The following is a 27,112-nucleotide window of genomic DNA, read 5'->3' on the forward strand; positions in this document are numbered from 1 at the left end:
CTCCCTCCCCTTTCCTGCAATTTAATTCCTTGCAGACTTTGCCATGGGGTGCGGGCTTAGAAAGCTAGAAGACCCTGATGATAGCAGCCCTGGAAAAATATTTTCTACTCTGAAGAGACCTCAAGTGGAAACAAAGACGGAATTTGCCTACGAATATGTCTTGCTGGATTTTACTTTACAAGGTACTTTTGCTTCTATTTTATTTGTTAAATGTTTCAAAAATAAGAGACTACTACTTAATTGAAATGTTGACTGGTGAATTCTTAGACTGTTTTCATAATCAGATTGTATAATCCATCTAACAATGATGCTTTGTTTCTTCATTATATTTGAAACGATTTTTGTGAGGTTTTTTTTTTTTTTGCTTCTCTTTTTTGGAACATAGTTCATATGTACTTTACAAACTTAAGAAAACTGCTTGGAAATACTTCTTTTCTTTTTAAATCAAATATTTATTTGTGGAATCTTTCATGGAAAAAAAAATGTTTGATTTCCAGGCCAAGTTGCTACAGCCTTAATGACAGCTTATGTTTTGAAAAAGGTTTGAAAGGCTCCAGACAACGGGTAGGCACTATTACTTGTATCAAATTGTAAAAGACTATTTGCTGAGATAATTCTGAGGTTGCCAACCATGTTGAGTTTTGTAACTGTGCTACTCATTTGACATTTTTGACCAAACTAAAATTCAAAAATACAGTGAAAAATAAGAAAAAGGGGAGCCTTCTGTAAGACACTTCCTTTGCTCAGTGCTCTGCCCCTAACAGAGAAACTCTCTGTTCCAGAAAGTTGGAAACACAAATAAACAAGCCCAGATGGCAGCTTCGTGGAAGGGACCTAAGCAGCTCCACTTCACAAATACTTTGCCTGCCTTCTTTTGGAAACTTTGAGTACTGTACCACTGCATGGACAAAACAGCTTTTAAAAAAGAATTGCATATGTAATTATGGGGTACTAAAAATGAAATTCAGAGCAAGTTGCTAAGATTTACAGATAATAGATTTTAAGTTCTTATTATAAAGTTATATTTTTAATTCTTACAAGACATATATTCTATCAGTTAACAGAAAGTACTAACTATTGTGTTGAATAGTGACTTAATTTTATTTTTTATTTATACAAATTCTGTTTGTTTCCTTTTCCTTTCCTTTTTCTTTTTCTTTCTTTCTTCTTTCTTTCTTTCTTTCTTTCTTTCTTTCTTTCTTTCTTTCTTTTTATCTGCCTGGAAACAGTGCATCTTTGTGCAAGAAGCAAAAACAACCCATTTTTCTTTGTCAAAAATTGAGCTGGCCAACAAACAAACTCCTGTTCCGGAACTTACACAAATCTGTACATGTACTTTTAGCAGGTCCACATGACTATTTTTTATCTAAAGCCAAGGCTACCAAGAGAAAAAAAATGTTAGTTTTTAATTTTCTTTTTAATTATGAAAGTTAAAAATAATTAAGATAATGGTAATAATCAGGAAAGTAACCAAAAAATTGTATAAATTTTTGTGTGCCTTTTCAAAAATCCTCACTTGAGAATATATTTGCAGTACGGTGTTATGTCCACTCCATTGGTTTTTCCTGTCAATTCAGACTAGTTTCCATAAACCCATAAGCCAAAAACACATTCTCTCCTTAACTATGAAACTTTGTCTATTCATAAGATTTAGGCCAGAGCCATTTTGATTTGTACTTTAAAACATGCTGTACAGTCCACCCCAGGTCACAGGGCTTTAAGTAACTTGAAGTTTTTCTGATTCATTTCTTTCCAACAATGTCAACATCTCAAATTTGTATAAATGCATTCATCCTTGAGCCAAAAAGATCTATAGCTAATTCAGAAGTCATTTGAATGTCACCATTCTCAGAAGCCTTTTATTTGTGAAAGGAGTGTTATTTCCCCTTCCACCCTGAGTGTGTGGAGAGAGTAATGAGGTGTTCCACAGTGAAGTGTAGGTATGAGCACGGTGTGTGAGAGGCAACGCACATAGCAGACATAGACTTTACAGTGGCATCTGGTTCCTATTTGTGTAGGCGCCCAGCCTCCTGCTACCCCATTTCTCTCCGGTCCTTCTGTATGCTTATATGTGGGGTTTGTTTGTTTGTTCGTTCGTGTTGGTCTCTGCCTTTGCTTCAGGAGCCAGGGCCCTCAGCTCCACAAACCCCTTCCAGACCCGTTTCTCTGCCTCTCTTTTCTAGTCTCCGAGTGCCGCCTGCCACTCCAGGGTATTCTGTAGTGAACTGGGGTGGGCTAAAACATGCCAGTGTTGTGTTTGGCACTGGCAGTTCTGTCCCAGTAGTGAATAGTGGCACCTCTTGCCTGTCAGAGGCCACCATGCAGTGAGCAACCTTTGAGGAAACAAAATGGCCTGGTGACAGCTGTGTGTGCTCATGGCGAGCCCGTTTCTACATTCCTTTCCTCCAAACAGAGGCATGGAACAAGAATAAAATGCCAATTGAGGCAGGAGGAACCCCTTTTAAAATCTCCAGTGCTCTGTGTTATGAAGAATATAATTATCTTAAATGACTGATTTATTTTCCATTTAATTCCATCTTTTGCCTCCCTCCACCCCAATCTTTTTTTTTTTTTTTTTTTTTTTTTTGGTGGTACTGGGGTTCCTAGAAGCCCTTCAACTACGGGCTACACTCCCAGACCTATTTTATATTTTTTATTTATTTGGAAACAGGGTCTCTTAAGCCAGCAAGGCTGACTACGAACCTGCGCGATCCTCCTGTCTCCGCCTTCCAAGCGCGGGGATTACAAGCGTGCGCCACCATGCCCAGCTCACTCCAATCAATTTTATAAGAACATTTCAAATTCTTTTTTCTTTTTTTTTTTTTTTGGTGGTACTGGGGATGGAACCCAGAGGCCTTCTACCTCCAGGCTATACTCCCAGACCTATTTTATATTTTATTTGGAAACAGGGTCTCTCTAAGTTGCTGAGAGCCTCACTAAGTAGCTGAGGCTGGTTTCGAACCTGCTCAATCCTACTGTCTCAGCTTCCCAAGAGCGGGGATTACAAGCATGCGCCACCACGCCTGGTGCAAATTCTGTTACACAAAGTTTTCATGGTGGTATACATACTCTAGGAGAAAAAAAATGTAATTTTCATTTTAATGTAGAATGCTTCAAAGTTTTCTTCTTTATTACCTATGAGCTCATTTTCTCCTCTCTACCTTCACCTTCAAAGCTCCACCCAGGAAACAAAACAGCTTCTGCTGTCAGTCTCTTCTCGTGTTGCTTGTTCTTTCCACCTCTTGGTGTGTGTGTGTGTGTGTGTGTGTGTGTGTGTGTGTGTGTGTCTGTCTGTCTCTTGCGCTCTCTTCCTCCTCCCCTCCCTCCCTCTCTCTTTCTCTCTATCCCTTCTTCCATCCTTCCTCAATCTTTCTTTTTATTTGTTCTTTTTTTCCTTCCCATCATTATTTACATCTCCACAGGAAAAATAATAGCATAATGGTTACATATATGAGGCTCTCAAGTCATGTAGTTACTGGGTCTTGAATCTAGGCTTTTTCACTTACTGTAAGTTTGTAAGCTTTGTCTATCAGTTTCCTCATCAATAAAATGTAGGTTCCAATGGTGTTTAAATCATTGAGTTGTTTTAAGAATCAAAGAAAAAAAAGGTGATCTAAATTGAAAGGGGATTAGTAAGCACTTGATAAAAGTCTCTGAAGTTGGGGGCAAACTCAGTGTCTTTTCTCCTTTAAACTCATATCCTGCAGGGAACTTCTTTTTTCTTCAACACTGAGAATTGAACTCATGGACACTGTGCTAGATCTCCCAACCATTTATTTATTTATTTATTTATTTATTTATTTATTTATTGTGGTACTGGGGGTGGAACTCAGGGGCATTCTACATCTACCAGCCCTATTTTTTTATTCTTTATCTTGAAAAGGGTCTCACTGAGTTGCAGAGGGCTTCAACTGTAAGTAGCTGAGGCTGGCTGTGAGCCTGTGATCCTCCTGTCTCAGCCTCCTGAATGCTGGGATTACAAGCGTGCGCCACCACGCTCGGCTATTTTTTATTTTGAAACAGAGTCACACTGTTACTGAGAGTGGCCTGGGACTTGAAATCCTCTGCGGGAAACTTTTTGACCAACCTGTTGAGATCATTAAAATAACTCCTGCATTTCTCCACTGATATATGATAATTAATTATTAGTTACTTGCATGTCCACTTCAAGGGCTCAACTACCTTTTTCTTATCCTAAATTATTAGTTGTACAAATTATTCTTTTGTAACACTATAACTTGACAAATGTTTGTATTTCCTGTGTACACTGCTAAGCTTGGTATTTTAGAGACTATAAAAGAGACTGAAAACAACTCTTTTCAAGAAACTTAAAGTCCTGTTTGTGTAAACTGAATTTTTATGGAGCTTAATACCAAGTATCCTGACTCCATTAGTAAGATTTAAGTACCATTTTTGTTATGCTTTCTAAATTATTGTAATGGTTTCTTTCATCACATTATGATAATGTAACAATTGATGAACATCTTTTGACTCCTGCTTGTCAGTGAAAACTTTGAAGTTGTCAAAAACTTTCTTACAATATACCTATAGATATGTGTTGATAGAGTGTATAATATGAGTATGTATTAGATAATTTCTCAGTGAAAAGTTAATATAACTTTGCAAATGATCCAAAAAGGTTCATTTAACTCTGTGTACAATCCAAGAAAACAATCCAAATAATAATAACCATAAGGGTTTTTAGAGCATTTGTGGCTTTTATGAGTAAAACGTTTCTACAGTGCTAATACCCACTGAAACGACAGGTAGCAACTTACTTATTTGAATCCCTAGTAAAATTGCATAAAGTACATTGAGTAAAAACTTTCTAGTTGTATTATTTTTAGAAGAATATTTTATCTGTCATCATCATCATTAGCAGCAATTAATACATATTATTATACCATAGAAGATACTGATTAGCACTGGAAATACAAAAAGGAATATATTTCTGCCCTCAAATATTTTATGATCTATTTGGTCAAACCAAACAAGATCATGAACTCCTCAAGGGCAAGAACTTTACCTTGCCCATCTTTATATTTCCTGTGTCTAGCACAGTGTCTGGAGATACATTTTGTTGAATGAATGAATGAATGAATGAATATTACAATACAAAGTACACATTCAATGGAAATTAATGCTTCTAGAAGTGTCAGGAAAATTAGAAATTGAATTTGAATGGGATTCTCTAGCACTCGAGTTAAAACTTTAACTGGCCCTTGAAGAAAAAGTAAAGCTTAGATAAGCAGAAAAAGAATAAGAGACTGAGACTCAAGTGCTCGTGAACAGAGCAGTGAGCTAAAGAAGGCTTTGTAGGAAGAAGCAGAAAATAAGGTTGGAAATAAATGGAATGTGGAAGGTTCGGACTTGGCTAAGAAGCTAAGATGTAATTCTATGAAGAACACATAGCTGTAAAGGATTTTTGAGCAAGTATTGGTAGGTACAGAAATGTGCTTTTGAAGATTAATGTGGAATTGCAGTGGGGAGACATGAAGACAAGGAGAAAAGTTAACAGAACACTTGTGGTGGCCGAGGCTAATGATGACAGGACCCAATTGGGGTGAGGGGCTGTATTGAGGATGGAATGCAAGGGGAAGGCCTCCCAAAGGGAAACAGCATCCAATCAGAGAGCAAGTCTCTTGCAGGCATGCTACCGCTGAGGGGGTAGAGCATCCTGATAGAGGTGTTATAGATGCCCAGCTGGAGCTGGGAATTCCAAGGGGAAGTCAAAATAAAGTCTTTAAGAAAGGAAATGTGGACAGAGGACAAGTATCTTGAGCTGAGTGCTTGGGCATAGGCATAAAGAGATCAGGAAACATGACAGACAGAGAGTGAAAACAAGCAGGACTGCATAGTGCCAGAGAACCTAAGGAAGGAGAGGGGTTTGAAATGCAAGAAGTAGTCAATATTTTAAATGCTGGAGAATTTTCAAGAAGACTGAAGATGAAGCATGGTAGAGAATGCATTAAAAATCAGCAAGAACGCCAGGCGTGGTGGCGCACGCTTGTAATCCCCGCGCTTGGGAGGCGGAGACAGGAGGATCGCGCAGGTTCGAAGCCAGCCGCGCGCGCTGGTTTAGGAGACCCTGTTTCTAAATAAAAATATAAAAATAGGTCTGGGAGTGTAGCCCAGAGGTAGAAGGGCTTCCAGGAACCCCAGTACCACCAAAAAAAAAAAAAAAATCAGCAAGAGTCAGCCAGGCATGGTTATGCCTGTGCACACCTGTAATCCCAGTACTTGGGAGGCTGAGACAGGAGGATCACAGCTCCAAGGACAGCCTCAACAACACCGGGACACTCTCACCAACATAGTGAGATACTGTTTCAAAACAAAAATAAGTAAATAAATAAAAAGGGATATAGATCAGAGGCAGAATGTTTCTAGGTTTAATTTCCAGTACCACAAGAAAAACAGAAAGAAAAAGAGAGAACAGGAGGGAGGAAAAAAGGGAGGAAGGGAAGAAGGAAGAAAAAGAAAATCATCAAGGGAATTAAATAAAAGCTCAGAAATGAAGGTTAAAAAGAAGAAATAAGAGCCCAGCTAAATTTTCTATGTATCAATCTTAACTCTCAAGGAGTCAAGGATTTTTTTTTTTTTTTTTTTTTTTTTGTGGTACTGGGGATGGAACCCAGGGCTATTATACCTCGGAGCTATACCCCAGCCCTATTCTTAGTGTTTTTAATTTTAAAATAGGGTCTCACTGAGTTGCAGAGGGCCTCACCAAGTAGCTGAGGCTGTCCACAAACTGTGAGCCTCTGGTCTCAGCCTCCCAAATGCTGGGATGACAAGCGTGCACCACCACACCCAGCAAGGAGTCAAGGATTATCAAGCGTAAAGTACTATATTAAAAAAAAATTAGTAGCCAGGCATGGCACATTCCTGCAATCTCAGTACGTAGGAGACTGAAATAGGAGGATCATATATTTGAGACCAGAGTACAATAAAAGATTTTATCTTTTCAAAATAAAAGATAAGCTGAGCATGGCGGCACATGCTAGTAATCCCAGTATTTGGGAGGCTGAGACAGGAGGATCACAAGTTCGAAGCCCGCCTTGACAACTTAGCTAGGCCCTCCGCAACTAATGAGACTCTATTTCCAAATAAGAAATAAAATCGGGCTGGGGGTTTAGCTCAGAGGTAAAATGTTTAAATCCCCATTGCCACACACACACAAAAATTTTAAATAGATAAATATAGGGCTGTGGAGTAGTCAGAGGCAGAACATCCCTGGTCTCAATCCCCATTACCACACACAAAAAAAGACTGAATCTACTTAATCATCAATATAATCCCTGTGATGGTGCCTGATCCACCTTTCTACCAGGTGAAAAAGCCATATAGAAGGAGTTTCATTATGTTTGAAATTGTAAACTATTTTGTGTGAGAAAAATAACAAACCTCACCAGTCCGGACTATTGTGGGAAAGAAAGATTCCATTCTGACCTGGGAAAGGAAGGAACAGCTAATAATAGCATGCAGTTGACCCGCTTTTAAAAATATTGATGTTGGGAGACAATACGCACACATTTCTTTCAGCTCCCTACATTACAGCTGGTTGTTTTCTTCCTATCCGTGCTCCCCATATCCGGGAGGTCATTTACTCATTTCTTGGGTAAACATTGAGCACCTCATGTGCTAAGAGCTAGGATATGTGAGGTCCCTGCCCTCCAGGAGGGCACCTTAGTGAGCATGCTCGTGAGGGAGATGGGCCAGTGCACAGGCAGCGGTAGCATGCACACCACGCCCGGGGAGGCAGGCCAAGGCAGTGTGGGGGTTATGAAGCTGAAGGAGCTCTGGATCCCGGAGGAAGTGCCGCCTCACCAGGGTGAGGTGTCACACACGGGTCATCGCACACACACAGGACCGCAGCTTCCAGGCCTGCCTCAGCAACCAAGTGAGACCCTCAGTAACTTAGAAAGACCCTGTTTCAAAATAAAATAAAAGCTGAGCATGATGGTGCATGCTGGTAATCCCAGCATTCGGGAGTCTGAGACAGGAGGGTCCAGGTTCGTGGACAGCCTCGGCTACTTAGGGAGGTCCTTTGCAACTCAGTGAGACCCTGTTTCAAAATAAGAATAAAAAATATGTAAATGTTGAAAAAAGATGACTTCTGCATCCTGACTCTTAAATAACTCAAATTGGTGCCAGGTGGAAGACGTGCCAGGTTCTTCTTTCTTAGTTTATGTATTTTCTGTGACTTGAAATAAACTTTGAACACAATTTTAGTACACTGCAAAAAAAAAAGAATAAAAAATGGGGCTGGGGTGTACCTCAGAGGTAGAATGCCTCTGGGTTCTATCCCTAGTACTGCAAAATTAATTAATTAATTAAAAATACAAAGGGCTAAAGGTGTGGCTCAAGGGTAGATTCAATCCCCAGTACACACACACACACACACACACACACACACACACACACACACAAAAGAATAAATGAGTAGGACTCAAAGACTTATATTCAGGATATATAAAATACAACTACAAGTCAATAAGGTAAAGACAACCCACTATAAAAATGGACAAAGAATTTCATCAGGCAAAACAGGAAATTCAGATGCCATAGACATATGAAACTGTTTGACCTCATTAGTAATCAAGACAATATATATTTAAAGCACAGTGAGAGCCCGGCGTGGTGGCGCAGGCTTGTAATCCCAGCATTCAGGAGGCTGAGACCTCCTGAGGATCGCGGTTCACGGACAGCCTCAGCTACTTAGTGAGGCCCTCTGCAACTCAGTGAGACCCGGTTTCAAAATAATGGATAAGCCAGGAGTGGTGGCGCACACTTGTAATCCCTGCGCTTGGGAGGCGGAGACAGGAGGATCAAGCAGGTTCGAAGCCAGCCGCGTTGGCTTAAGAGAACCTGTTTCCAAATAACAATATAAAAAAAATAGGTCTAGGAGTGTAGCCCGGAGGTAGAAGGGCTTCCAGGAACCCCAGTACCACCAAAAAAAGTAAAAATAAATAAATAAATAAATTTTAATAATAAATAAAAATAATAAGAAATAAAAAAGACTGAGCCAGGTGGTGCATGCTTGTAATCCCATTACTTGGGAGGGTGAGACAAGAGGATCGCACAGGTTCTAAGGCAGCCTCAGCTACTGAGTGAGGCTCCTAGCAATTTAGTGAGACCCAGTTTCCAAATAAAGTATAAAATGGGTCTGGAAGTATAGACCAGAGGTAGAAAAGTCCCAGAGTTTCACCCCCAGTACCACAAAAAAGAAAAAAGACTGAAAAATAGGACTGGGGGTATAGCTTGGAGGTACAATGCCCCTGGGTTCTATTCCAGTACCACACAAAAAAATAGAAGAAAGAAAAAACGAAAGAGAGATAGGGCTGAGGGTGTAGCCTGGAGGTGCCTCTGCGTTCAATCCCCAGGCCTAAGTAAATAAATAAATGACAATTGCTTAACTTTCAGGATTTTTTTTTTTTTTTTTTTTTTTTTTGGTGGTACTGGAGGTGGAACCCAGAGGCTTTCTACCTCCAGGCTATACTCCCAGACCTATTTTAAGTTTTATTTGGAAACAGGGTCTCACTAAGTTGCTGAGAGCCTCACTAAGTAGCTGAGGCTGGCTTCAAACCCGTGCGATCCTCCTGTCTCAGCCTCCCAAGCGCAGGGATTACAAGCGTGCGCCACCATGCCCAGCAGGATATTTTAAAAGTAAAAATCCACTTTGCCTTTGTATGGTTTTCAAAGCAATTGCTGAACAAGTTGCAAGAGCCCTGTATGATATAATAAAGCCTTGCAAATTACGCAGCAGTCACTTAACAGTAACCAGCCACAGCCACTACAGCTGTAAACACCATTTGTTCCTTCTCCCCAACAATTGAGAAAGAACTGCTGGTGCAGGGAGCTAAGAAGAGCAAGAAGGCTTGCAGCTGCCGCACCGAGGACTGCCTGTGCTGCTCAAACGCAAGCCAAAACAACCACCAGCTCCCCTTTAATTTCCTGTGTTTAAAATGTAATAGGCCTGCTGATTTTACTGCCCCAGTATGAGGACATTCAATCAGAGACTTGGCCCCAAAGGCTGAGCCTATCATGGCGACATCATCATTCCTGCTGGTGACTCTGTTGAACATTCCTCACTCTCTGTGCTCAGCTCTCCCTCCCTCACGTCTCCCAGCAGACTCAGGCTGGAATACCTCACAAGTTCCTAACAGCCTCCCAGTCTCATTTCAGTGTAAAGCACCATTAAAATTCTGGGGAAATTACACGAAAGGAAGTTCTCAACAAAATTCCCACATTTGTTGCTGGGTTTATCTTTCTTGAATGGTGATGACATGTTTACAGCGAGTCCCAAAGTCTTTTGTTTGTAACACTGTCCCTGTAAGGAGGGCAACTTGTGAACAGCATGAGCCTCAGCCTCCCCACCCCCATCGTTCTCCTGTCCCTACTAATGAGGAGGAATTGGGTCACGCTGTGTGCCAGGAGGGTTACCACCATCAAAGATAGTTTCTGTGTCTGGCCTGGGCCCAAGCAGGCTCTGACAGTGAGTCCCTGGGGTGACCCATAGCCCAAGTCACAAACCAACAAGGCCTGGGCTATATTCAAAAGTCAATTAAGACTTACTTAGAGTGGACAGTGTTCAAAATATTTTAATAAACTGTCACTTTAAAAATTTGGGAAACCTGGGTGTGGTCGCACACACTTGTAATCCCAGCATTTGAGAGGCTAAGATGGGAGAATCGCTGTTCGCGGACAGCCTCAGCTACTTAGGGAAGCTGTTTGCAACTCAGTGAGGCCCTGTTTCAAAATAAAGAATAAAAAATAGGGCTGGGGGTGTAGCTTGAAGGTAAAATGCCCTTGGGTTCAATCCCCAGTACCAAAAAACCAAAATTTGGGAAGCTGGATGAGAGGCTGACATGACAGGATCACAGATTCAAGGACAGTCTCAGCAAGTAAGTGAGATTGTCATTAACCTGTTTGAGAGACCCCGTTTCAAAATAAAAATAAAATGGGGATGGGGGTGTAGCTCAGAGGTAGATGCCCTGGGTTCAATCCTTCAATACTTCTTCTTCAGTACCATGAAGAAGAAGGAGGAGAAGGAGGAGAAATAGGAGGAGGAGAGGACGAGGAGGGGAGGAGGAGAAGGAGAGGATCTCTTTTCACAGGGGAGGAGGGCCCTACTGAACAAAGCAACCAATTGTTGTGTATCACTTACTACATGTCAGATACTTTCCAGGAACAAATATTAAGTTATTTGATCATCCTATCAGCTATATATGTATACTTTATTATTATTCTCATTTTGCAGATGAGGAAACTGAGGAGCATAGGAATTAAGTAGCTTGTCAAGCAGAGTTGGGGTGTGGATCCAAGCAGTTTGGTCACAGAATCTATTCCCTCAACCACCTCTCCATCGGCACCCTGGACCTCTGTTAATTGAATATGCTAATATTACATTTGACTTTCCATTCAGTTGGTGCCTTAATTAGTATTTGTAAAGTATTTACCGTAATGTCATCCCTCCACTGGGTGTTAAATATTTATCAAAAGACATAGACCTCCAGAGAGAAGGACTTGTACCTTTGAAACTATTGAATTATTAATGAAAAGCAATGGACCCAAAAGGAATATGATCTTTATATAAGCTTATGTTAAAAATATGTTTTTTAGGGTTTTTGTCACGGTACTGGGATTGAACTCAGGAGTTCACCAAGCTGCATCCCCAACCCTATTTTGTTCTTTATTTTGAAACAGGGTCTCACTGAGTTGCAGAGGGCCTCACTAAGTAGCTGAGGCTGTCCGCGAACCGCGATCCTCCGGTCTCAGCCTCCCGAATGCTGGGATTACAAGCATGCGCCACCACGCCTGGCTATTAGTTTTGACGTAGACTTTTTTCTTCCTTTAAATCTTTTCTGGATTTCTCAGTGTGTAATTCATCCTGAAATTTCCTTGTATGTACATATGTATATATGTGTGAGTATGTGTCTATGTGTTTCTTGAATTAACATTTCTTTTGCATTGAAACTCAAGACACTGCCCTTACATTTTAGTAGTAGTAGCAGTAGTAGTAGTAGTAGTAGTAGTAGTAGTAGTAGTAGTAGGGATTGAACCCAGGGGCATTCTGCCTCCAAGCTACCCCCCACCAGCCCTTTTTATTTTGAAACAGGGTCTCTCTAAGTTACTGAGAGTCTAGCTCTCTAAATTGCTGAGGCTGACCTTGAACCTGTGCTCCTCCTGTCTCAACCTCCCAAGTACTAGGATTACAGGTGTGTGCCACCACGCTCAGCTACCTTTACATTATTGAGAGTGCAAGAGGGTAGGGATTAAATAAACGAGAAATGCTGGATTTCTTCCATTGACAAAGAATTCCTCTGTCATCCCCAGAGACAAGGTGTTCCTCAGAAATACATTCTCTACCTGAACAGGAACCTCTTTAAGCATCAATTTTATTCTGTTGAAGATATCATCTTGGTAATTGGTTTTAATGTATTACATAACTCTGCCTCTAAAACTTCTGGAATAGGAGGGAGGTTCAGTAATTTTGGCTAATGATTGTGTGTGTGTGTGTGTGTGTGTGTGTGTGTGTGTGTGTGTGTGTGTTACTGGGAGTGGATCCCAGGGGTTTTTCTACTTCTGGGCTATACTCCCAGACTAAGTTGCTGAGAGCCTCACTAAGTAGCTGAGTTTGACTTCGAACCTGCTCGATCCTCCTGTCTCAGCCTCCCAAGCACAGGGATTACAAGCGTGCGCCACCATGCCCAGCTCAGCTAATGGTGTTTATAAAGTCCTTTAAGTGGCCTCATACTTAAAGTTTTATAGTTCCCCTATGTATTTTTCTAATTTATCCTATTCCTTCTGATGCCATCTGTCCCTCTTAACTGTTGTTATTGTGTCCTTTCTACTTCTAACATAGTGGGCCTCCAAGCCTCTACCAAGTACCTTGGCATTGGATGTGAGAAGCTCTTGGCCTACGTGCACAGACACAGAGTTAAACAATGGTGGGTCTCATAGAAGGGGTGTACCCTTTCAATTCCTTTTAAGCCTTCCAGTCAGTTTGTGCTAAATGTGTCTTTAACACCTCTCTAATGGCTAAATTTCTTTCTCAACTAAGAGAGAATTGACCTGTGACTCAGAGTGTGTCAAATAACTATGACAACTTTCTATTTATGGCAAACAGCTCTGGTTTATGGCTCTATGAGTGATATAAATTCTTCTTGTAGTAACTTTATTTTGCTTAAAAGGAAAATAAGCATATGGAAGTCCCAGCAGCATTCAGATATGGCCAAAACTGTGAAGGTGTACTCCAAGTGACTGAAGCTTGGAGAGCTACTCACTCCCGCACGTGCGTGGTTGAAAGGGCTGCCAGGGGAGGTGGCACATACCCTTTTTTAAAATTTTGTGGTACTGGAAATTGAACCCAGGGGTGTTCTGCCTTCAAGCTACACTCTCAGCCATTTCATTTTTTATTTTGAAACAGGGTCTCGCTAAGTTGCTGGGGCTAGCTGTGAACCCACAATCCTCTGTCCTAGCCTCCCAAGTACTGGGATCGCATGTGTGAGCCACCATGCGGGGCTGGGTCTCTGCCTTTCTTATGGGAAGAGTGGGTGGGTAGGCTTTCCCAAAAGTCTTGTTGTTGTTTTTGTTGTTGGATGAAGGGCTATTTTGATTATTAGGTTTTTTAGGTGACTGGGAGTCTGCTGTCCCGTTAAGGGGGAGAAAAATCTCTTCTACCTCCTTTTTTTTTTTCCTACCATACAGGTATTTGCTTAATGAGCGTCCTATTCTGGGTGAATGTTCCTCTGGGTGAATGTTCCTCTGCCATTGCTGGGTCGTCCCACCTGCCAGACTCTTCTGCATGACAGCTCTTCCAGTATGCCCAGAGAGTGGGCAGTTCCTCACTTCATATTTGGCACAGAGATGGAGGCCATCTGCCAGGGCCTTCAGACCCCTCACCCTCCTGAGCACTTTCTTAGGAGCATATTTTAGCCTGTTCCTGTCTGTCTCTAATTTGGTGCCTAAATTCAACACATTTCACTTCTTCAACAGACACTAACCAAACATCTGTGTGCTGGGCAATGTTCTGGGTAGAGACAGGAAAGGAACAAAACACGAACAGCCCTGCCTTTATGGCACTTTTATTCTGGTGGGAGAGGCCAACATTGAACAAGGTAATTAAGTGAATATACTAGTATATCCTAACATTATTATTCAGATAGTGATGAATAGTAAAGCAGGGATATCCCAATGATGGAGTGCCTAACACAGAGGTCAGTGAGCCTCCTTCCTGTGGGGAGCAGCTTTCTATGAGATGGCCAGTAGTCAATTTAGATTAACCGTTAGCTTATAATTCGTGTATGGTCAACTAAGGCCCCTAGGGTTTCACCGTCTTCCCTAAATTTTAAACTGTGTATTTAAGCCATATTTTCCCTCATTCTAGGGTGTGTGTGTGTGTGTGTGTGTGTGTGTGTGTGTGTGTTTGAGACTGGTATTTTCTTGATATTGCCAGAGGTTACCAGTAGAAAGTTTTTAGGCAACACCCAAGATTCATATTCTTTACTCAAGTGACCCCTGTGACTGCCTAAAACCTCTCGTGCAGTCTGAGTCATCCAGTTAGGCCAGACGGAAAAATAATCAACTATATGCATGCAATGATAACCACACAGAAATGAAATGCGCGCCTCCACTCATTTTGTCTTGATTTATCAACCACGATCTATGTACTGTTATGTTTCACTTCTGTCAAATAGACTTTTTCTTTTTTTGGTGGTACTGGGGTTCCTGGAAGCCCTTTTACCTCTGGGCTACACTTCCAGACCTATTTTATTTTTTTATTTGGAAACAGGGTCTCTTAATCCAGTGCAGCTGGCTTCGAACCTGCGCAATCCTCCTGTCTCAGCCTCCCAAGTGCGGGGATTACAAGTGTGCGCTTCCACGCCCAGCGACTTTTTTTTTTTTTTTTTTTTTGGAGGGTCTGGGGATGGAACCCAGAGGCATTTGACCTCTGAGCTACACCCCCTGCCCTATTTTTTATTCTTTATTTTAAAACAGGGTCTCACTAAGTTGCAGAGGGCCTCACTAAGTAGCTGAGGCTGTCCACGAAACCCCAATCCTCCAGTCTCAGCCTCCCGAATGCTGGGATTACAAGCGTGCACCACCATGCCCGGCGTTCAAAAAGATATTTTTAAGTAAGCTTTAAACTTTCTTAAATGTTTACTAATTTTGCTTTCATCTTTCACCTACTTTGCTAAATAATCAAGCAAAACTGTTGGGAAAGAATAAAAATTATTTATTTTTACATCATTTTTTAGTAAGAAGGCATAAACCTTTTAAACCAATAAAACATGTCACCATGCTTTTTAAAATCTTTTTTTGGGGGGAGTGGCAAATGATCCTTTATTTAAATACTTTCCTTTGACCTTCTTAAGGTGGTCATTCTCTGTACCACTGTTGATATCATCTATGATGTCATGAGGGTGGCAGCCATCCATGTTGCATCCCACAGAGTCCTCAGTATCTTTTTAATGGCTCCACAGAGTTCTTTGGCAACGTTCGGTACAATGCTTACAATCTCACCAAAAGTGATGTTTCACTGTGTTTAGTGTTTTTGTGTCGTTACGGCATTCCTGGAGAGTGTTGATGATCAGGGAAGAGGCAAAAGGTGCCAGCTCTCTGTCCCCAATGGTCAGTTTCACTGTAGTCCTCACACCCTCTCAGTCATTGGTTGCCTTGGCAATGTCACTAACATTTTGTGGAGACAGACCTAGGTGGCCAAACTGAGGGCCAGGACAGACAAGGCACTGACTTTAACACTGATGTGCCTCAAGTACATGACTTTGATCTTGTTGGGGTTGAACTGTGGTGTCATGGTTGAGCTGTGAACTGGTGTCAGATGAACCGGATTCAAGATAACAAAAGAAAGTTATACCTTGGCCTTCTCCAAGCTGAAAAATAAGTTAGCCGGGCGTGGTGGCACAAGTTTGTAATCCCAACATTTGGGAGGCTGAGACAGGAGGATGGCGGTTCATGGACAGCCTCACCTACTTAGTCCCTTTGCAACTCAGTGAGACCCTGTTTCAAAGTAAAGAATAAAAAATAAGGATGGAGGTGTAGCTCAGAGGTCGAATGCCCCTGGGTTCCATCCAAAGAAATAAAAAAGAAATAAGAAATAAGAAAGAAAATAAGAAAATAAAAAGAAATAAGAAAGAAAAGCCGGGCGTGGTGGCACACGCTTGTAATCCCAGCATTCAGGAGGCTGAGACTGGAGGATTGCAGTTCGCAGACAACCTCAGCTACTTAGTGAGGCTCTCTGCAACTTAGTGAGACCCTGTCTCAAAATAAAAAATAGCCAGGCGTGGTGGCACACGCTTGTAATCCCCGCACTTGGGAGGCTGAGACAGGAGGATCGCGCAGGTTCAAAGTCAGCCGCGCTGGTTTGAGACCCTGTTTCCAAATAAAAATATAAAAATAGGTCTGGGAGTATAGCCCGGAGGTAGAAGGGCTTCCAGGAACCCCAGTACCACCAAAAAAAGAAAAAAGAGAAAAAGAAAAAAAAAGAAAAAAGAAAAAATAGGGCAGGGGCTGTAGCTCAGAGGTCGAATGCCCCTGGATTCCATCCCCAGACCCGCAAAAAAAGAAAAAAAAAACCAAATGAAAGAAATAAAAAAAGAAAGCAAGAAAAGTGCACTAAAGAAATGCTTATTATATGTTTTATCACTGTATATTTAAATATACATTCTATATATTAAACATTTATATGCAATAAAAAACCTTTGACAGGTAAATTTTGTTTGTTTTTTGGTACCGGAGAGTGAACCTAGGAGCATTCTACCTCTAAGTTACACCCCCAACCTTTTTTTATTTTTTTATTTTTCAGTACTGAGGTTGGAACCCATGAGCATTCTCCCTCCAAGCTACACCCCAGCCCTATTTTTTATTCTTTATTTTGAAACAGGGCCTCGTTGAGTTGCAAAGGGCTTCACTGAGTAGCTGAGGCTATTTGCAAACCACAATCCTCCTGTCTCAGCCTCTCAAATGCTGGGATTACAAGCACACACCACCACGCCTGGCCCTTTTTTATTTTTTAATCTTTTTTGTTGTTGTTGTTGTTGGTACTGGGGTTCCTGGAAGCCCTTCTACCTCCGGGCTACACTCCCAGACCTATTTGATACTTTTTTTTGTTTTGTTTTGTTTTTGGAAACAGGGTCTCTTAAGCCAGCTGGGCTGACTTCGAACCAGTGCGATCCTCCTGTCTCTGCCTCCCAAGCGTGGGGATTACAAGTGTGCGCCACCACACCTGGCTATTTTTAAATTTTAAAACAGGTTCTCTAAGCCAGGTGTGATGGTGCACACTTGAGAAGCTGAGACAGGAGGATCGCAGTTTGTTGCCAGCCTCAGCTACTTAGTGAGGCCCTCTGCAACTTAGTGAGACCCTGTTTCAAAATAAATAATAAAAAAAAAAAACAGGGCTGGGGATGTAGGCTGGAGGTAGACTGTCCCTGGGTTCCACCCCCAGTACTGCAAAAACAAAAAACAGTGTGTCACAGCCTGGGCATGGTTGTACACACTTGTAATCCAAGTACTTGGGATGCTTAGACAGGAGGATTGCATGTTGGAGGACAGCCTCAGCAAGTAGAGAGACTAATCAACCCAGTGAGACCCCGTTGCAAAATTAAAAAAACAAAAACAAAAACAGGTCTCACTAGGTTGCTGCAGCTCACTAAGTTGCTGAGGCTGGCCTGCAACCTGCAATCCTCTGTCTTCACCTCCCAAGTATTGGGATTATAGGCCTCTTCCACCATAAGCAGCTGACATGTTATAATTTTTACAATACTAAAATATACTTGACACTAAATGTGCCACCTTAACCACTTTAATGTTTGCAGTTCAGAAGCATTGAGTACATTCCCCTTGTTAAGCAACCACCACCTTTCATATTCAGATGGCAGGACCTTTAGTTTATGACAAAGATAATACTATAGAACTGAAGTACTGGAATTAATGGACTGCTAGCATGTGGTGAAATGCAGAATACCTGAATCGTTTCAAATATTCTTTGTGGAATGACTCAAGTGCCTCTCTGAGCTCATCAAGTCCTGACGTGCTGGTTCCTGAGCTCTCACACCCTCTGGGATGGTGACCAAAATCACAGAGAACGCACAGAGCCCCACGCTGCCTCAGTTGCTGACTCTAACCTGAGACTCCAGGAGAGTGGGCTTTTCCCAGCCCTGAGTTCTTGATTTATGAGGTTTCTTCCCAAGCAGTGATGCCAGGCCACACGTGACCTAAGAGCAACCCTGAGTCAAAGCAAAGCAGAAGCAGAGCCCCAGTGGCCAGGAGCTTCCCCAAAACCACAGCACAAACAACCCCTTTGGAATGAAACCCACATGGTTCCTCCTCCTTAAATTATTTTTGTCTGTGCTGTCCTGTCCCAAAGTTCTCTTTGAATTTTACTCCAAGATGGAGCCCGCCATACCCTGCGTAGCTGCGCTTCTCCTTACTTTTTACTTCCTCCATGCAGTATTTCTCACTGGAAGATCAACTAACACAAGGAACAGAAAGTGGGGCCCCCGGCTGGAGACCTTTGCAGTGAGTGTGACCTTCAGCTCCAGATTCTCTCTTTGTCCTCACTACCCTCAGGCTCATGATCAAAGGAAAGAAAACCCACCCTGAGCCCTGCAGCACCATCTGTATTCTTTCCATTTGTCTCTCTCCTACCCACCAGGACCTGGAAACCCTGTGCCCTGTGCACCTGTGCAGTTGTTCCTGAATTTTCTTTTTTTTTTTCTTTTTTTTTTTTTTTTTTTTTTTGGTGGCACTGGGATTGAGCCCTGGAGCATTCTACCTCCGAACTACACCCCCAACACGGTTTTTTATTTTTATTTTGAAACAGCGTCTCACTAGGTTGATGAGAGTCTTACTACTTGTTAAGGCTGTCCTTGAACCTGTGATCCACCCAGTCTCAGCCTCCCAAGTATTGGCATTACAGGTGTGTGCCACCGTGCCCAGCTCTGAATTTACTATTTTTATTTCCACTAGCTAACACTGATTGCTCTTCATCTTATCTTTTATGCAATACTTTTGTCTCTTTTTTTTGTGTGTGTGTGTGTGTGTGTGTGTGTGGTACTGGGGTTCCTGGAAGCCCTTCTACCTCCGGGCTACACTCCCAGACCTATTTTTACATTTTTATTTGGAAACAGGATCTCCTAAGCTAGTGCGCGCGGCTGGCTTCGAACCTGCGCGATCCTCCTGTCTCTGCCTCCCAAGCGCGGGGATTACAAGCGTGCGCCACCATGCCCGGCTACTTTTGCCTCTTAATTGTTCTAGTGAACGCTAGTTCCACTTTAAATTGCAACCTAAGAAACATAAGTGGCATAGGAAAACATCAATAAAGTATGGGCCGGGCGTGGTGGTGCACGCTTGCAATCCCAGCATTCGGGAGGCTGAGACTGGAGAAACGTGGTTCGAGGACAGCCTCGGCTACTTAGTGAGGCCCTTTGCAACGCAGTGAGACTCTGTTTCAAAATAAATTAAGAATAAAAAAATAGGGTTGGGGGTGTAGCTGGGAGGTAGAATGTCCCTGGGTTCCATCCCCAGTATCACAAAAATAAATAAGTAAGGAAAGAAAGAAAGAAAGAAAGAAAGAAAGAAAGAAAGAAAGAAAGAAAGAAAGAAAGAAAGAAAGAAAAAGGAAGGAAGGAAGAAAGAAAGAAAAGGGGTTTCTTTGTTGGTGGTGTTGTTTTGTTTTGTTTTGGCTTTGGCCCTTAAGAAATTCTCAGTCTAGCCGGGCATGGTGGCGCACACTTGTAATCCCCGCGCTTGGGAGGCAGAGACAGGAGGATCATGCAGGCTCGAAGCCAGCCTCGCTGGCTTAAGAGACCCTGTTTCCAAATAAAAATATTAAAAAAAATAGGTGTCTGGGAGCGTAACCAGAGGTAGAAGGGTTTCCAGGAACCCCAGTACCACCAAGAAAGAAAGGAAAGAGAAAGAAAGAAAGAAAGAAAGAAAGAAAGAAAGAAAGAAAGAAAGAAAGAAAGAGGGAGGGAGGAAGGTAAGAAAAAATTCTCCGTCTAACAGCCAAGACAGACATATAAAGAAAAAACTATAACAGAGTCTAATAAGAGACACTTGTAGAAGTCCACCCAGCACAGAGCAAGGAGTGGTTAACTAGGGCTGAGGGGACAGGGAAGGAAAGGGCGGCCCACGGGCAGGAAACGGAGGAGCTCTGATGGGCCGAAGCAAGATTACAGACAGGGTGACAAGAGAGGAGTCTGAAGCCACAGGCAGAGTCCAGACCCTGAGGAGTCTTTCCCATCGTGCCAAAGCATTTCCACTTTTTGTAGTATGCAATGAGGTCCATTGAAAAAAATGTGTTCTCTTGAAAATTTTGTACGATTAGCATACATTTCTTTTTTGTTTGTTTGTTTGCAGTACTGGAAATTGAACCCAGGAGCATTCTATGTTCCAACTATACCCCAGCACTATTTTTTAATTCTTTATTTTGAAACAGGGTCGCACTAAGTTGTGGAGGGCCTCACTAAGTAGCTGAGGCTGGCCCTGAACCTGAGATCTTCCTCAGCCTCCCAAGTACTGGGATTACAAGCGTGCATCACCATGCCCGGCTCAGGATTAGCATACATTTCTAAAAGTAAGCTTAAGTTGTATTTCATTCCTTAGTCTTAAGACTTTGTTCTAGTTTACTGTATAGTTTTCAGTTCCTTAGGTTGGTAGTCCAAATACTAAAAAAGAACAAAGCCAAATGAATCACAGACGGAGGACCGCGCAACCCAGCAGGGCTTGGATGTTTACATAGAAGCCCAGCTGCTTTTTCACAGTTCAGGATCATCTACTTTCTTTTTTTTTTTTTTCTTCATGATGATGAATAAAATATAAGGAGAATTTTAGTTTAAGCCAAAAAAGGATGAAAATTAGAGGAAATGGATTCATCCTGGCCTGTATAGCTATTCTGTTGAGGGCTTTATTTTAGTTGGAGAAGTTGGCATGAATACTCACTGATGGTGGATTCTGTTCCATCACGTGGATATTAATGTAAGGGGAGGAGGGGAATTTCCTCTGACCCTTCTTCCTCGTCTGCTTCTTAACCTCCTTCCTGTGTTCATCAGTCCACCATAGTTCTTTGCTGGACTCTACCAAGCACACTACCAGGTCAGCAGCCATTCAGCTCAGGCCTAGAATGAATTTCCCATGTTTTGTTATTCAAGAGATGATCAAATTACAGGTTTATTTCTGGATAATAATTTTGGTTGTTTTCATAAAATAAATATTATTACAGAAAATAAACTTATTATACTAATTATTATAGAAAATAAACTTATGTTAATTAATACTAAAACATTAAGAACATTTCCCCAAATAGCATGTCTTTTCATTTTACTGTTTTAGTGTGTCCAAATAGTGCTACTTTATAATTTCAATAGATTTTCCCTACTCCAAGGTATGGTTCAATTGCATACCAGTTTTGCATTTAAATTTCATCTACATTTAGAATGCTTACTTATTAAAAAGAACTTCTGAATAGCTTTACTATTTCAACTTTTTACTCAAGTATTTGCATAAATGCCATAAGAAATTATAATTTTAGCTTTCCAGAGAAGCTTAAAACAGTGTTTTTGAAGACTGATTGGTAATAATAACACATTTGATGATTCCCACTTAACAAACTCCATTTCTCCCATCTTTAATTTTTAGATTTGTATGAATTTTGGTGCAGGCTTATAATCCCAGTACCTGGGAGGCTGAGACAGGAGGATCCCAGGTTCAAAGCCATCCTGAGCCAGTTAGAAAAACCTTATTTCAAAATAAAAAATAAAAAAAAGGGCTGGGGGTGTACCTCAGAGGTAGAATGCCCCTGGGTTCAATCCCTAGTACCTAAATAAACAAATAGGAAATTATGCATTTCATCTTGTTTGGCATCATAAAAAGAAACAGGGTCTCTTTTTTTTTTTTTTTTTTTTTGGTGGTGGTACTGGGGTTCCTGGAAGCCCTTCTACCTCCGGGCTACACTCCCAGGCCTATTTTATATTTTTGAAACAGGGTCTCTTACGCCAGCGCGGCTGGCTTCGAACCTGCGCAATCCTCCTGTCTCCGCCTCCCAAGCGCGGGGATTACAAGCGTGCGCCACCACGCCCGGCTGAATTATTATTCTTTTAATGTATGACTTTAATATTTATTAATAGAATTATGGTCTCTCAAATAAAATTCTAAAAAGCAAAGCTGCCTTAATTGAAAAAAATATAAGGCATTTTATTTCAGCTTTAAGATTTATTGAAAATATTACATATCTACCAGTTCATAATGCCACTTATGCTTTCTTCTAAAACAAGTTTAAAATATATAATACCTGAGCTGGGTGTGGTGGCACATGCTTGTAAACCCAGCATTTGGGAGGCTGAGACAGGAGGATCACAGTTTGTGGACAGCCTTAGCTACTTTTTTCTTTTTCTTTTTTTTTTTTTTTTTGCGGGTCTGGTGTTGGAACCCAGAGGCATTCGACCTCCGAGCTACATCCCCTGCCCAATTTTTTATTTTTTATTTTGAAACAAGGTCTCACTGAGTTGCATAGGGCCTCACTTAGTAGTTGAGGTTGTCCACAAACCATGATTCTATGGTCTCAGTCTCCCAAATGCTGGGATTACAAGCATGTGCCACCATACCTGGCCAGCCTTAGCTACTTAGGCCCTTTGCAACTCAGTGAGACCCTGTTGCAAAATAAAGAATAAAAAATAGGGCTGGGGGTGTATGTATATGTAGCTCGGAGGTAGAATGCCCCGGGTTCCATCCCCAGTACTGGGAAAAAAAAAAAAAAAAAAAAAAAATATATATATATATATATATATATATATATATATATATAATCTGTTAGTTTGTCCCATTTGAGATTAAGCTATGTGAATTTTTCCTACTCATTAGGAGTATCAAAATATATATAATTCAATCTTTTGACTGTTCACATTTCTCTCTGCTTTTGACATTTCAGCTTCATCAAATCCTGAAGTCATCAAGATAAACTCAGTCCTGGACATAGTAACAAAGGTGGAAGACTATTATCTTAAGGGCTACATCGTCGGGGCCATTCATCCTGTCATACAGCCTGTGGGGCAGCGGAAACACCTGCCAGCAAGCTACCTCTACAGGGCAGTGCTGCTACGCCTGAAATTAAGGTAAGATGGTACCCAAGTAAACAGTCGGGCTGAGAGGCCGTTGAAAATGAGTTTTCTTTCTCAAAAAGAAAGGACACTTTGAAAAAGTGAGGAGAATAAAGGATAGTTGGAGGTTTAGGCTAAAGCTAGATTGAAGAAAGGAAATTCATATTAAAAATTCCTGATAAAGCCGGGGGTGGCAGCGCACGCTTCTAATCCCAGCATTTGAGAGGCTGAGACAGGAGGATCACGGTTTGTGGACAGCCTCAGCTACATAATGAGGCCCTTTGCAACTTGGTGAGACCTGTTTCAAAATAAAGAACAAAAAAATAGGGCTAGGGGTGTAGCTCGGAGGTAGAATGCCCCTGAGTTCCATACTCAGTATCACAAAAATATAAATACATAAAATAAATTTAAAAAATAAAACCTTCTGATAGACTTTAGCTCCTTGCAGGCAAATAGGACCTAGTGAAGATGTCAGTGGATTAAAAAAAAAAATAGCCAAGAGGCGCCTGGGAGCTCCTGTAGTGACTGTAGCAGAGGAGGGAGTAGCGCTTAGCTATGAGCACAGTCACTGGGCTGAGAGTGCTGGCCAGACCTATGTGGTCCACTTTCACTGAGCTTTTGTACCTCTTGTGAGTGTGATAGTGCGGGTTGAAGCCAGGGGCATTCTATCTCTGAACTCCAGCCCCAGCTGTTTTTATTTTTTGTTTTGAAATGGCCTCAGTAGGTTGCTGAGTCTCACTGAATTGCTGAAGCTGGTCTAGAACTCTGTAATCGTCCTGTCTCAGCCTCCCAAGTACTGGGATTACAGGTATGCACCACCACACCCAGCTTATGTATTGTTTTATTAATAACGACAAGAGAAACTGTCTTCTCATTCTAAAACATTTACAACAGAAAGACCTACTATTCCAGGTTCTCAAAAATAGCTTTTATCCAAAAGCATGATTTTTTTTTTTTTCTTTTGCAGTACTAGTGATGTACTAGTGATGGAACCCAGGGGCATTCTATCTCCTAGCGACATTCCCAGCCCTGTTTTTTATTCTTTATTTTGCAACAGGGTCTCACTGAGTTGCAAAAGGCCTCACTAAGTAGCTGAGGCTGGCCATGAACCGTGATCCTCCTGTCTCAGCTCCCAAATGCTGGGATTACAAGCATGCGCCTTAAGTATTAAGATAGGACTTTAAAGCCATTTTATTTATTTGTTTGCTTATTTATTTAATTTTGTGGTACTGGAGGTTGAGCCCAGGGACATTCTACCCCTACGCTACACCTCTAGCCTTTTCTACTTTTGTTTTTGAAACAAGTTCTCACTAAGTTGCTGTGATTCTATATTGCTAAGGCTGCGATTCTCCTGTATCAGTCTCCCAAGTAGTAGGACTACAGGCATGTGCCAACACACTGGGCTCATTTTATTTTATTTTTTTTTTATATTTTATCCAGCCAAGCGTGGTGGCATTCACTTGTGATCCTAGCGTTTTGGAGTCTGGGACAGGAGGATCGTGGTTTGAGGACAGCCTCAGCTACTTAGTAAGGCCCTTTGCAACTCAGTGAAACCCTATTTCAAAATAAAAAATAGGGCTGGGGGTGTAGTTCGGAGGTAGAATGCCCCTGGGTTCTATCCCCAGTACCAAAAAATAAAAAAATTTTTTTAGCTAGGTACATGCCTGTTATCCCAGCACTTGGGAAACTGAGACAGTGGGATCACAGGTTCAAGGACAGCCTCGGCAATTAGAGAGATTCTAAGCAACTTAGTAAGACTGTTTCAAAATTTAAAAGCAGGTAAATAAATAAATAAAAGATATAGGGGTGTGCCTCAGTGGTAGAAGGCCCCTGGATTCAATCCCCAATACCAAAAAGAAAAAAAAATAGCTATACTCCAAATAATAAAACTATTTTTGCCTGCCTATATAATAAATTTGATAGTCTTAATGGTAAAATACTATTGCCTTTGCTAATGAAAAATGAAATTAACTAAATAATGTCTTAAATTAGAACATTAAAATTCTTTACACAACCCTTCAAAACCATCTCAAAGACTAGAGTAGAAACTGCCTTCTCTTCATAGTGATAGATACTGACAATCACTTTAACTATGAAAATAAGAGGAAAAGAGTAAGAAAATAGGAAAATAAAAAAAAAGAAGAAGAGAAAAGAAAAAGGAAGATGCTCTTTAAAAAAATTCCAAGCCGGCTGTGGTGGTACATGCTTATAATCCCAGCATTCGGGAGGCTGAGACAGGAGGATCACGGTTCACGGACAGTCTCAGCTACTTAGTGAGGCCTTTCGTTAAAAAAAAAAAAAAAATTCCAGGTGCTTGTTTTAAGGAGCACTGTCTGCTGCTACTCTAGTAACTGCCTACATCTATACATCTGGTAGGGAGAGTACAGGCTTCAGCTGTCCCTGGATACAGAGCTTCAGCTACTTAGAAAGGCCCTCACAACTCAGTGAGACCCTGTTTCAAAAAATAAAAGACTAAAAATAGGGCTGGGAGTGTAGCTCAGCTGATAGAATGCTCCTGGGTTCCATCCCCAGTACACCAAAAAGTAAAATTAAATTAAATTAAGAGAATGTAACAGAAGTTACTGCATTTGCTGGTATGTTTATAGGTGAAGATTGCCAACAGGCTTGAAATAACAAAATAAGATTGCCTTGATCTTATTTGTGAGTTTTTCACCCATTTTCATGGGAACTTATTAGCTGAAAACAGCAGTGGCCTCCAACCATGAACATATTCTCTCTGTTACAGCCCGAAGCATTCAGCAGCACTCAGGGGACAAAGACGCCCAAGACTTGTGATTGAGGAGTGTCCTCTGATGTATGACACACAAACAAATGACATAGCAAAAGAACTGATAGAAAAGGTACTGACTGTATACGTTCTTTCATGGGATACTGAGAAACATTTGGAATTCTGTATCATTTCCCTTTTTTACTTCAAAAAGGATAAGGAAATGATAGACTCACTTTACTAGAATTTAAAACATTTTGAAGCACTTGTATCCAATTGTACAATGTTAAAAACAAAAATACAGGTCAGTGAGCTGGGCTTGGTGGCGCAGGCTTATAATCCCAGCATTTGGGAGGCTGAGACAGGAGGATTGTGGTTCATGGACAGCCTCAGCTACTTAGTGAGGCCCTTTGCAACTCAATGAGACCCTGTTTCAAAATAAAGAATAAAAAATGGGCTGGGGTAGAATTACCCTGAGTTCCATCTCCAGTACTTCAGAGAGAGAGAGAGAGAGAGAGAGAGAGAGAGAGAGAGAGAGAGAGAGAGAGAGAGTAGTCCCAGTACATGGGAGACTGAAACAGGAAGATTTCAGAGACTACGGAGACTCTTAGCAATCTCTCAAGACCCTGTTTCAAAATAAAAGCCATATATATTAGAGCTGGGAGGCACAGAAAGAGAAGGCACAGAAATTAGGTTTTCTCTAATATGCCCAAACTAGAGAGTATTAGTAATACCAGAGGGACCCCAGATAATGGAGGGGAAACCTCAGCAAAGCTAGAATGGAAGGATAGGAGAGGAAGAAGGCTGAGGTTGATTAATGGAGGAGCTATATCTGAATTGTGTAAAAGTATGAATGTAGCATGGTCAACCTGGACACTCATTGTTGGGGGGAGGGGAATGGGGAAGGGAGAGGGCACCAAGCACAGTCTGAATGTATGCCATTTTTAAATATGTTCCATATAAAAATAAAAAGTAGCCGGGCGTGGTGGCGCACGCTTTTAATCCCAGCGCTTGGGAGGCTGAGGCAGGAGGATCGCACAGGTTCAAAGCCAACCTCAGCTACTTATTGGGCTCTCAGCAACTTAGTGAGACCCTGTTTCCAAATCAAATATAAAATAGGTCTGGGAGTATAGTCCGGAGGTAGAAAGCCTCTGGATTCCACCCCCAGTACCACATAATAATAATAATAAAAATAATAATAATAATAATAATAATAATAATAATAATTAATAAAAAGTAAATTAAATAAATAAATAATAAAATAAATTAGGGC

General features: G+C 41.3%; 1 protein-coding gene across 1 annotated transcript in view; it reads left to right on the forward strand.

Annotated features, from left to right (window-relative positions):
* Positions 1 to 40: 40 nt before the first annotated feature.
* Positions 41 to 27,112, forward strand: part of RFTN2 (raftlin family member 2) — a gene marked incomplete at its 3' end in the record, with an annotated part of 67,352 nt that continues 40,280 nt past the window's right edge. Inside the window, exons 1-3 of the mRNA XM_080689097.1 lie at positions 41 to 182; positions 22,943 to 23,126; positions 25,858 to 25,972. Coding sequence (XP_080545223.1) covers positions 44 to 182; positions 22,943 to 23,126; positions 25,858 to 25,972 — 438 coding nt within the window. The 5' untranslated portion in view covers positions 41 to 43. The remainder of the gene's footprint in view (positions 183 to 22,942; positions 23,127 to 25,857; positions 25,973 to 27,112) is intronic.

Source organism: Muscardinus avellanarius (genome assembly GCF_963383645.1).
Source record: "Muscardinus avellanarius genome assembly, chromosome: 2".
NCBI lineage: Eukaryota > Metazoa > Chordata > Mammalia > Rodentia > Gliridae > Muscardinus > Muscardinus avellanarius.